Source organism: Lithobates pipiens, unplaced genomic scaffold, assembly GCF_037356315.1.
Source record: "Lithobates pipiens isolate NorthernLeopardFrog02 unplaced genomic scaffold, aLitPip1_a1.2 Scaffold_16, whole genome shotgun sequence".
In the NCBI taxonomy this organism is placed as follows: domain Eukaryota; kingdom Metazoa; phylum Chordata; class Amphibia; order Anura; family Ranidae; genus Lithobates; species Lithobates pipiens.
In genome coordinates, this window is record NW_027507748.1 from 225,223,493 (window position 1) to 225,235,836 (window position 12,344).

The 12,344-nt window shown below is 45.7% G+C and overlaps 1 protein-coding gene across 1 annotated transcript in view; it reads right to left on the bottom strand.

The window, feature by feature from the left end:
- Window positions 1-11,260, bottom strand: part of TIMM17A (translocase of inner mitochondrial membrane 17A) — an 18,885-nt gene extending 7,625 nt beyond the window's left edge. Inside the window, exons 1-3 of the mRNA XM_077481144.1 lie at window positions 11,109-11,260; window positions 6,739-6,838; window positions 6,560-6,623 (exon numbers count right to left, since the gene is read on the bottom strand). Of these exons, the coding sequence (XP_077337270.1) occupies window positions 6,560-6,623; window positions 6,739-6,838; window positions 11,109-11,134 (190 nt within the window). The 5' untranslated portion in view covers window positions 11,135-11,260. The remainder of the gene's footprint in view (window positions 1-6,559; window positions 6,624-6,738; window positions 6,839-11,108) is intronic.
- Window positions 11,261-12,344: the final 1,084 nt, after the last annotated feature.

Sequence of the window (12,344 nt, forward strand, 5' to 3'; positions counted from 1 at the left end):
TAAAGTAGTGTTGCAATTCCGCAGGGATGTCTTCTTGCTCCTGCAGGGCGGTTAGCCAAAATGGGTTCAGGAGAGGGAGAGGCCTTCAGGAGCCGCATCGTAATCCAGTAGGGGGCGTGATCCGAGAGAATTCTCGGAGCGAAGCCCACATCTCCCAGTCTGGGTGTCAGGGTCTGTGAGATAAGGATAAAGTCAATTCGGGACATTGTGTTATGGCTGGCTGAGAAGCACGAATATGCTTTAGCCCGTGGATGCTTATGGCGCCATGTATCCACAAGAGCAAAGTCGGTCAATATACGATGTAGTCTGGTATGGGCTGGTGGGACACCAGGGGAGTCCGGTGTGCCCATTCGGTCCAGAGCGGGAGTGAGGGTCATGTTAAAGTCCCCCATCCACACTGCCGGCACCGAGGGGTAATGTGCCATAAATGCAAGGCCCTCCTTAAGTAGAACTGAGTTATAGGGAGGGGGGACATAACAGGCTATTATCAAAATAGGGGATCCATTGATGGTGGCATGCAGGAATACATATCTGCCCTGCCGGTCCGTCTGGAGCAACACTAGATCAAACGGCACCCTTTTAGCAATTAAGACCGAAACTCCCCTGGAGTATGAGGTGTGGGTAGCATGATACGCCCAACCTATCCATGGCTTCTCGAGTGAGGACTGGAGATGGCCAGTAACATGGGTCTCAACAAGCGCGATGATGTCAGCACGCTGGGACTTAAGGAACGTCAGGGCGGCAGTGCGTTTTATCTTATTCCGCATGCCTCTGACATTCCACGTGAGGAACTTTAGAGAGCTCATGGTGGGAGCAGAGCGTATACAATAAACCATAGGCGGGCCAGAAGCAGCAGAGCAGTCATGGCCAATTCAGTTCGCACAAAACACAATAGCAGCCAATTCCAATAATGCATGTATGACATTAACATAGTACCTTCAGCATAAACAAACTTTAGTAAACACAGTGATGTAAGAAAAACAAAAACCACAACATCCCCCCCCCCACCCAGTCCAGCGCCACCCCAACATGGCTTGGACATCATACCCCAGAACTGGGTACCAACAGGGAACATCCAATGCTTAGGACCCATTGGAGGCAAGGAACTTAATTGCAGAGGAGCATAGATACCCAAGGTAACAAAGAAAAAAACAAAGGGGGAGAAAAAAAAGTCAAACAAATGGGGGAGGAAAAAGTACACTAAAGTCCTAAAAGTCCTAGGGGGGCGACTTCTTCTCTGGAAGGTGCATGGGGAGTAGGAGCCAAAAAGGTGTGAAACCATCATGGCTGCGCATGGGGGAGCCCCGCCCGCCATGTGGATGACGAATAAGGTATAGTAGAAAAGTCCTGGATGTCGTGCAGTCCACAGTCCTCCCCAGGCGCTCCTCAGGTACAGGGGAGGCAGGGATCTCAAAGCAGTGAGGACGCCGGGAGAGGATGGTCATGCCGTGGGATCCAGTGCGAGGTGCAAAAGAGAGGGGGGGGGGGTAATTATTCCGGGTTAGTCCCCTGGCCCTGCAAAGGGCATTCATATATAATGTGCCCATCGCAACGACTGAATCATCAGAGTAGCAGCAGGAGAGAGCACGGGCACCCATGAGAGCGGGAGAAAGAAAGAAAAGCGTCCACAGCTTACAGGTAGGGTAACATGGTCAGTCTCGGCATTCTCTCTTGTCAATCAAGGTGGAAGCCAATGCAGGGTCTTCGAAAAAGTGGGTTTGGCCCTCGTATTCCACGCAAAGCCTTGCAGGATACAGCATTGCGTATTTGAGGTGTAGAACCCGGAGGCGTCGCTTAACATCCTGGAACCTGGATCGCTGCCGTTGGACCTCGCTGGAAAAGTCTGGGAAGACTGCCACATGAGTATTGGTATGGGGGATATTACCCCTCTCTCTAGTCAGGCGGAGGATTTTGTCACGATCTCTGAAGTTAAGAAATTTCGCTATCAGGGTGCGCGGTGGGGCCCCCTGGGGAGGAGGACGGGCCGGAATTCGATGAGCTCTCTCCACTGCGAACATCACCGAAAATGCCTCCCTGCCAAAGGTGGAGGTCAGGAGATTTTCAAGAAAACCCGCCGGATCGTTGCCCTCAGCTGTCTCAGGGAGGCCGATAAAGCGGAGATTGCATCTCCGGAGACGATTTTCCATGTCGTCCTGTTTCGCGCTAAGCTGTTGCAGCTGACGGCGTACCTCAACGGTAGTGTGTTGCAGGGGGTGTATGATGTCTTCAGCCCTACTGATACGGGTCTCCGTCTCCGCCACGCGATCCCAGAGGGTAGAGAGATCTTGCCGGATGAGGGACACATCAATTTTGACCTCCTCAATTTTGGAGGTGAGCGTGCTCTGACATAGGGCTATAGCGTCCAGGACCTGGTTAGTAGCCGACGTAGAGTGGTCTGTGTCAGAGGGAGCACCAGCGCCATCTTTGGCCCGGTGTTCCTCTTCATGACGGCGGTACCTGGAGAGCTTGTCAGCGGCCTCGGTGGACTTTTTCGGTGGGGACATGGTCCAGAAATGGTTCGGAGTGTTCGAAGATGGCCGCTATGTATCGGGCCAATTCTTCAATCTCCCCGCTCGCAACAGCCGTGAAGTGCCGCAGTTAAGGTTAAGTAGACAGGGGCTTGGTGCCTGCGAAAATCAGCAGCTGCAGCAGGGGAGAAACGGGCACAGGGTTGGCAGGTGAGTACAGAGTACCTGGCAAAGGATCACAGTGGGTGCAGCAATATGGCCCCTGCTCCAGGGCCCAGGCCGGCCTCACAGGCTATCCAACCGGCTGCTGCAGGAAATATAGGGACTGCACAGGTGGCAGGGAGTGAGGTGGCTGCCACAGGCAGGCAGATACATGGAGGTATACAGTCAATGAGGCCTATAGGGGCTGCCGCGGGTGGAGCAAGATGGCCGCCGGCTCGTGGACCAGGCCGGCGCCGTGGACCTCTCCACCAGCAGCTATAAAGAGGAGAGCCACCACATCCGCGGCCGAGGGCGATCCGATAGCTGGGGGTGCTGTGGAACGGCTTCGGTGTGGCTCGGGGGGGGGCCGAGGAGGCCCGAGGAAGTTGCCGCCGGGTGGAGCAAGATGGCCGCCGCTCCGGCGTCTAGGCTGAAGCCGCGGTCTGTCCTAAAGGCAGCCCCCAGGAACAGGCATCTTACCGGAGCGGCTCCGCGCGGCGGCCAAATCGGGCAGATGGCTCCAGGGGAAGAGAGAGGAGGAAGGCAGGGTCGTCCAGGTGCTGTTCCAGGGAAGGATGGTGCAGGATTCTGTTAGCAGGAGTACGGACGAGCGGAGCTCTCACCACAAACGTCCTACTCCATTGCACCGCAGGCCACGCCCCCTGAAGTTCAACTTTAACTTTTATTCACATGGTTGAAATAATCTTTCAAGAACCAAAAAAAATAAATTGCTGCAGCTGCTCAAGCATCTCTGGCAGTGGTAAAATTGATCCCAAACCTTGCCTTAAAATACTTAAAGTGGTTGTAAACCCTTACAAACCACTTTGACCTACAGGTAAGCCTAGATTAAGGCTTACCTGTAGGTCCAAGAAATATCTCCTAAACCTATATGGTTTAAGAGATATTTACCTGAAGACAGCCACCGCTGATATGCCGCCTCCCGTGCGCATGCGAATCACAGCGCCGGAGCAGTGAGACCCACCAAGAAGATGGACGTTCGAAACTACAAGGGACAGCAGTGACTTCGCTGGCTCCTGTGCCAGGTAAGTGACACATAATGGACTACTATGCAATGCATAGTAGTCCATTATGATTTACCTTTGCAGGGAATCAAAGAGGAAATAAACCCATCAAGGTTTACTTCCTCTTTAACTCCTTCGTGACCGTACTATAGCTGAACGACGGCCACACCTTGCCGGGAGGCCGTCATATGACGTCCTCCCATGCTCGCTCTGTTCGCACACCCCCTGCAGCAACAGTGATCTGTGATTACTGCACCCTTCAGTTTTTTTTTTTATATAAAGTTCAATTGATAATGAACAAACTAAGAGGAATCTAGCTTTTCATTTACATTCGGGTACCTCTACTGACACTACTTCACACTCTTTTGGAGCTTCAAGACCACTTTCTGCATTAAGGTATATTGCTCCATTAATGTAGAGGCCTTGCTGTTTGGACTTCTAAAAAAGCCCCAGAGAGCCATGGGTTACAAAAAATTACTTCAAGTCAAGAGATTTTTTTTTTAAAATAAATACTGAACATACAATTTTGCAACATCTTCGTAAGAAACACATTAAATATGTTCTACAATGTAAAATTCCTTCTAAACTTAATTGTTACACAAGAAATGTAAAAATGTGTGTCCTCAAATAATATTATGGAATATAGTTACAAAAGATTCACTGGCCAAATATCACAAGCATTTGCCCAGCTATATCAAAATGTTTCCCTGTATTTTGTCTACATTTCCTATAATTGTCACCTTCATCTTGAGGCCATAATGCTGTATTTTCCAGATTAAAGCATTACAAGAAAATGGCACATTATGGCTACTAAATGGAGCTGAAAGGCATAGAAAACAAACAATACAAACAAATCTGTTACAGCTGGGTGAATGCTTGTGACACTCTTCCAGCGATTGGAAAAAAAACCACACTTTTGGAAACTTTAGCCGAGATCGCAGGAAATACGGTATTAGGTAAAGTACTTAAAATCTCATAAGAAGACACTGCAGCACAACGAAAGACCTCAGAGGGATTGAGAGTTGGGGACATCACCCTTGCCAAGTACAATGGTAGAAGACCAAAGGAAAGGTAAGCATTTTTCTTCTCTCACAGGTTTTTTTTGTAAGTTAACATATTAAAAAGGGGAGGAGGGCTCTTTTCTAGACTCTTTGACATGCTGTATTGAGGAGCTCTAAATGCAGGAGGTGACGTATACACGACTTCAGCATTCACATAGTCCTGAGAGAAATCAGTGTCTGGACTTCTGAATGAACAGGCATCCTTGTTCTATGCAATGCAAAATAAATCATTGGACATAGCAAGTCATGCCCAGGGAAGATGGCACGATCATACCAGTTATGGGGAACAATTAAGGACTGTGCTGTGTGGAAAGAGGTTTAACCTAGCAGTTTACCATCTGTGCTAATGTTCTTTTAGCTTGCATGTCAGTCTTTGTAAGGCCTTAAAGTTATCAGTTTGGAAAAAGTCCAGCATAATCAAAGCTTGCTATGGGTGATGCAATATGGCTGCCACAAGGGAACAAGGTCATAGCATTGCCTAAGGTACTATAGGAATGAAATGTGCTTTATGCTGTAGCTGAAGGAACAGCAGGAGTGTACTGAATTTACAGGATATAGTTTTTTTTTTTAGGGAAAACATTATAATTGACAATGCAGACCTCTCTTTTCAGAATGCTATGTTGCCTAAACCATGACTAGAGGACTCCCAAAAGTTTCAGGCCGTGCAATTATCCCAGATATTAGCGGGTAATCCACCCATGTCTTTATGGACTTTGCTTTGTGCACAGTCATGTTGGAACAGGAAGGTGCCTTCCTCAAATTGTTCCCACAAAGTTAGCATCAAATTGTCCAAAAAGTTTTAGTATGCTGATGCCTTAAGAGTTTCCTTCACTTAAATGAAGGGGCCAAGCCCAACTCCTGAAAAACAACCCCACCCCATAATCCCCCCACCACCAAATGATTTGGACCAGTGCACAAAGCAAGGACCATAAAGACATGGATGAGCGAGTTTTGGGTTGAGGAACTTGACTGGCCTGCACAGAGTCCTGACCCCAATCTAACAGAACACCTTTGGGTGAATTAGAGCGGAGACTGCAAGCCAGGCCTTCTTGTCCTACATCAGTGTCTGACCTCACAAATGCACTTCTGGAAGAATGGTCAAACATTCCCCATACACAAACACTCCTAAACCTTGTGGACAGCCTTCCTAAAAGAGTTGAAGTTGTTATAGCTGCAAAGGGTGGGCCAACTCAATATTGAACCCTACAGACTAAGACTGGGATGCCATTAAAGTTCATGTGTGTATAAAGGTGTCCCAATACTTTTGGCACTATAGTGTATAAAGGCCTGTGGACAGCCGTTACTAATCAGGTAAGGATACCAGGTAAGATGTTGACCTAGAAATGAATATGTCATCTTACCCAAAGTCTCTTGGTTCCAGGAACCAGAACAGCCCCTTGGAAAAAGTCTTACCTGTTGTATTAGATAATGCTAACTTAATAAAAATAATTGCAAGTTATAGTTATATCTAGCCATCATGCTAAAGCAATGGTTTCAATACTTTCTGAACCAGTGACAAGTAAAACAGATCAGAACTTCAGATTTTACTTGATGCATATTTGTACCTGCCTTTGATGTGTTGTACTTCCTTCGATACACTGCAATGCTTCATTGAAGCCTACCTACTGTCTCTCCATTGACTTTATTACTACTGATAAAAACCAACAAGATTACCTGTTCGTCTAGCGACTGATAGACGCATTGTATAAACAGGTGAAAATAAGTGAAACACATTTCACATGTCCCTTAGCAATTTCTAAAAAAAAAAAAAAATAAAAAAAAAAATATAAAAAAAAAAAAGTCTCACCTCCCAGCTGTGGCGCACGAGTTCTTATAGAATTTAAGCTGCCCTTCATACGATGATTAATGCCCTAAAACACAAAAAGAACAATCTAAGAAAAAAGCAGTGGAGACAACAATGAATCACCAACCATTAAACTAGGACTGAAAATGTTGGCCTAAATAGGCAAAAAGATCATCACTTACTTGAGGAGCATTTCTAAACCCTTTGACAGCCTGGAAAATGCCTCCTCCAATGATACCCATGGTGAAGGCTCCACCACAGTCATCTACGATTCTCCAAGGACTGTAAAATATGGGGAAAAAACAAACAAACAAATCAATGACAATATCCAATCATAAAGCAGCCGCCCAGATGCACATAAGAGGACACTTTAGTACTGGGGAAGGAAGTGGTTGTTTCACCTGAGCCACATAAATGACTCATTCTGGGGGAGATTAAACACATTGATAACGTGTAATCAGCATTTGCGGTGCAGAATGACCCAGCCTTCTGTCATCAGAAAGTTATTCAAGACCCAACCTCATCTACCGATTAGCCATGCTGGAGTGATTTTTAACTTCCTTAACCTCCCCTATCCCTTCCTTGATGTAACCCTTTCTCTCTCTCTCCCTACTTGCTCTCCTTCCCCTATAGAAGGAAACGCCCAAGCATACGAACGGAGGTCATATGCCCAGTATAGATCTGTGAACTAGATGTATACCCCAAGATAATGAGGAATCCCTACAAAATACCATCCCAACCAGGATGGACCACATTACATCATCGATCAGTGTTCAATTGGAATAGAATTGTAGGTTGGAACCCACATAGATGTTGTTATTCACTCTTTGTGGCATGATATTATACAGCGATGCACCACTGTTACACCAGGAATACGCAAGATAAAATGTCTCAGACTGCGCATATTCCGGAAAGGTTTACCTTACTGTTGTATGCAAGAGGCACGTGTATTATATTTTGAAACGCGATCAATAGATTTGTTATTCCTTCACCCTTCAATAAAATAAGATTGAAAAGAAAGTTATTCAAGGTCACTTTGCACCCTGCAGCTACCCATTGAATTCAGGGCCAACATGTAAACAGCGGCAGTGCAGGGTCCACCTATTCTGTGCGCCAGCATAAACATTTACACACACGTACTATAGAATACAAATCGAAGCCTGAAAACTGACGTCTGTCTAGTTTTCATTTATCTGACTAAATGCTCAGGACCAAATCAGAGAAGTGTGAATGGGCCATAATTCTGCAGGAACCCCAGCTTTCCAATTTAAAATTGCAGGCCAGCAAATACAATGCCCCTTTACTGGAGATGCAGAGACACGAATGTAGTAGTTGACATGTCCCTTAAGACTGGTACCAAATCTGATAATATGTTTTTGAAATCTAAGGACCACTTAACCACTTCAGCCCTGGAAGGATTTACCCCCTTCCTGACCAGGCCATTTTTTGCAATCGCCACTGCGTCGCTTTAACTGACAATTGCATGGTTGTCCGACGCTGTAACCAAACAAAATTTAGAGTTTTCTTTTGGTGGTATTTGATCACCTCTGCAATTTTTATTTTTTGTATTATTAAAAAAAAGCAACAATTTTGAAAAAAAGAAAAACGATATTCCTTACTTTCTGCTATAAAAACATTCCCAATAAAAAAAAAAAATCTAATGTCTTCATCAGTTTAGACCAATATGTATTCTGCTACATATTTTTGGTAAAAAAAAAATCCCAATATGCATTTGTTAATTGGTTTGCTCAAAAGTAAAGATGAGCGCCGGCGTGTCCGCATAGCCCACGTGCAGAGCCCGCCAGGAAGTCGGCGCTGCGCTAATCACAGGCAGTGAGACATTGTCCCGATGCGCGGCTGCAGAGATCGGGAAATGTCTCACTGCCTGTGATTAGCGCAGTGCGGACTTCCTGACGGCTCTGCACGAACACACCGGAGCTCATCCTTACTCAAAAGCTATTGCGTCCACAGACTTTTTTTCACTAATAATGGCGATCAGCGATTTTTTAGCGGGACTGCATGATTTGGCACAGCCGCGATGGGCAGTCCGGAAGCGGTTAAACAAACAATGATCATTTATAAAATTCAATGTTTGAACCTTATAAAGTGTACATTTTTTTTTGTAGAGGAAAAAATTGTCTCGTAAAATTCATGATCCCGCTTTAAATCATCCAAATCGTAAACAAATAAAAAAGCGAAAAAAAACAGCAAAGTCCTTAAAGTGGTGTTCTACACACCAAAAAAACAAACAAAAACAAAAGAAAAGCTTAAAATTCCTAAAAAAAGTAAAATAAAAATAAAAACAACATTTGGGAAAAAAAAAAATTGAACTCACCTCTAAATGCCTGTTGCTAGGGGGTCCCTCGTAGTCTGCCTCCTTCAGTGCCTGGGCTGGTAACATCACTTCCCCTCGGCGCAGGAAGGGCTCAGCTCTGTCCCCTCCGTCATGTCAGTCATCTGGGACACGTGACAGGTCCCAGATGACTGCGCGGCCAATCACGGCGCCACTCGTGCATGTGCAGCTGGTGCCTGGCGCCCACAGTTGCAATGCCGGCATCGCCAAGAGGAGGGGGGGGGGGGGACGAGCGGGGCTTCATTCCCCCGCATCGCTGGACCCTGGGACAGGTAAGTGTCCAATTATTTAAAGTCAGCAGCTGCAGTATTTGTTGTTTTTTTTTTTTAAGGGGAAACGCCTCGAAGAATTTTTATTTATCTCAATCTCTGGATGCAGTTATAGACTGAGCCTAAAGAAAAAATGTAGGACATTGATGTTTTCATGTAGCACCTTTTTATTTATTTACAGCGGGAGTATTCAATTTTATGAGAGACAATTTTTTGCACTACAACATATTAACACTTTAAAAAGGTTCAATCACCGAATTTTATAAGTGATCGTTGTTTAATTGCATGTTAGCACTTTATTTGTATATGAAATGTCAGCTGTTCACAAATGTTTATGAAATCTATGCACTATATTGACTCAAAATAGTGTAATAGCATGTTAGCACTATTTGTTTAACCTCTTCCCGACCACCTCACGCAGATATACTGCGGCAGAAGGGCACATACAGGCAGAATCACGTACCTGTACGTTGCCCTTTAAGAGGCGGCTTGCAGGCACGTCGCAAACCTCATGATCGTGGGTCCTGCGGACATCACCCGCGATCGTCTCACAGAGAGGATTAACGGGGGAAATGCCAATGTAATCAAGCATTTTCCTGTTCTGCCTAATGACACTGATCACTACTACTTGTGATCGGGAGCGGTGATTAGTGTTGTGTCACACACAGCCCACAGGCAGAATCACTCCATAGGACACACTTAACCCCTACAGCGGCCCACCTAGTGGTTAACCCATTCACTGACAGTCACATTTACACAGTAAATGCATTTTTTAATTGCACTGATCGCTGTTTAAATGTGAATGGTCCCAAAATCGCGCCAAAAGTGTCTGATCTGTCCGCCATGTTGCAGTCACAATAGAAAAAATAAAATAAAAAATAAAAATTAAAAAAAACCCCACAACAAAAATGCCATAAATCTAGCACCTATTTTGGAAACGCTATAACTTTTCTGCAAACCAATCAATAAAAGGTTATTACGAAGAATACTTATCGGCCTAAACTGAGGGGGGGGGGGGTGGGTTTTTGTTTGTTTGTTTTTTCAAAATTGTCACTATTTATTTATTTTTGTTTATAGCGCAAAAAAAAAAAAACGCAGGAGGTGATCAAATACCACCAAAAGAAAGCTCTATTTGTGGGGAAAGGACATCAATTTTGTTATTTTGGGAGCCACGTCGCACGACCGCGCAACTGTTAAAGCGACGCAGTGCCGAATTGCAAAAAGTGCTCTGGTCTTTGGCCAGCCAAATGCTTAAAGTGGTTGTATAGTCATGCCGGAAAGACATCTGCCGCTCGCATGTGCAGGAGCGACGATATTGTGGCTCCGGCCAATCACATCGCCGGAGCCCCAATACCCGGAAGACACGCCGAGGGCCCTCGGCGTGGATCGGGCAAGATGTTGGGGCCTCGTTCTAAGGTATGTATTTCATAATGGTGCGGTGTGGAAACCCTGCGAATCCACTGCAGGACATCGCACCCGGCAGTTCACAGACATTTATTGTGCGTTTTGTCACACAAATCGTATATTGGGTGCTGTTACCAACGAATGGCACCGCAAACATCACACGTTTTCTGCACATTCCGGAAACCACACAGACTTGGATGCCAAAACATTTTACCAAGTAAATGAGTTTTGTGGCAGAATACTGTGCTATACATAACACCCACTGCTGGCAGATTTGTGTTTTTGTCGTTATGCTGCAGGAATAGCAACGAGTCTCAGTCATATTCCCCCAGCAATAGACTCGTTCAGATATGTCCCTGAAGGAGCAACCTGTCCTGGTAGAAGTGAAGGGCACAGAATGGTCCCTGGTGTCCGCGGTAGGTGATCGTGTGACCAACGGACCAGGCCCGGCCTCTGCCCTCCTACACCATAGTCAGCAGCGCTCAGAAAGCCGCACACCGGCACAGAAAGCTCGGGCCTCCCTTACCATGGCTCCCGTGTGTACTCCTCCATGATACCACCGAAGGTCGAAAAGAAGAAATCCAGGAAGAGAAAGCAACATGTGATCACCGGCACAACCCTTTCCTATTGGATGTTCAGCTTGATGACTTCACAGGGCTTCTACCATAGAGACACTAAACGTCACTTCCGTTATGGGTCGCCTAATCTGATCAAACATCGGGGACTTGACACAGCGGCCTCCTCTTAAACTATGTCGCCGCATAGCGTTTGAGCGGCCATGTTTTTGGTTTATATAGAGATTTCTTTCCTCAGTTGTATCCCAGGTTATAAAAGATTTTTTCTTTAACCACTTGACCACTGGGCACTTAAACCCCCTTAATAACCAGACCAATTTTCAGCTTTTGGTGCTCTCACATTTTGAATGACAATTACTCAGTCATGCGCCACTGGATCTATATTAAATTTTTGTCCTTTTTTCACACAAATGGAGCTTTCTTTTGGCGTTATTTAATCACCGCTGGTTTTTTTTTGCGCTATAAAAGAAAAAATGAATTTTTCTTTGTTTCTGTTATAAAATTTATAAAATGAATGTAATTTTTTTCCATAAATTTTAGCCAAAATTTATACTGCTACATATCTTTGGTAAAAAAATAAGTACAAATTGGTGGATATTATTTGGCCTGTGTGAAAGTAAGACCCCTTTCACACCACACCGCCCATTGCGTTGGTGGTAAAACGTCGCTATTTTTAGTGGCATTTTACCACCGGATTTGCGGCGCATTTCGGCCACTAGCGGGGCGCTTTTACCCCCTACTAGCGGCCGAGAAAGGGTTAAAGCCACCTGCAATACGCCGCAATAGCAGCGTTTTGCCGGCGGTATTATAGCGCTGCCCCATTGATTTCAATGGGGAGCAGTGGTTGAGGAGCGGTAAACACAAAGCTCCTTCACCGCTCCAAAGAAGCTGCTGGCAGGACTTTTTCCTGACGTCCTGCCAGTGCACCGCTGTAGTGTGAAAGCCCTCGGACTTTCACACTACAGACAATGGTGCAGCTTTTTTAGGGCGGATTGCAGGCGCTATTTCTAACGCTTTAGCGCCTGCAAAACGCCCTGGTGTGAAAGGGGTCTTATAGAGTCCACAAGCTATGGTGCTGATGGCCTATCTCAGTGATGGCGAACCTTGGCACTCCAGATGTTTTGGAACTACAATTCCCAGGATACTCATCTACACTGCAGAGTGCATGAGCATCATGGGAAATGTAG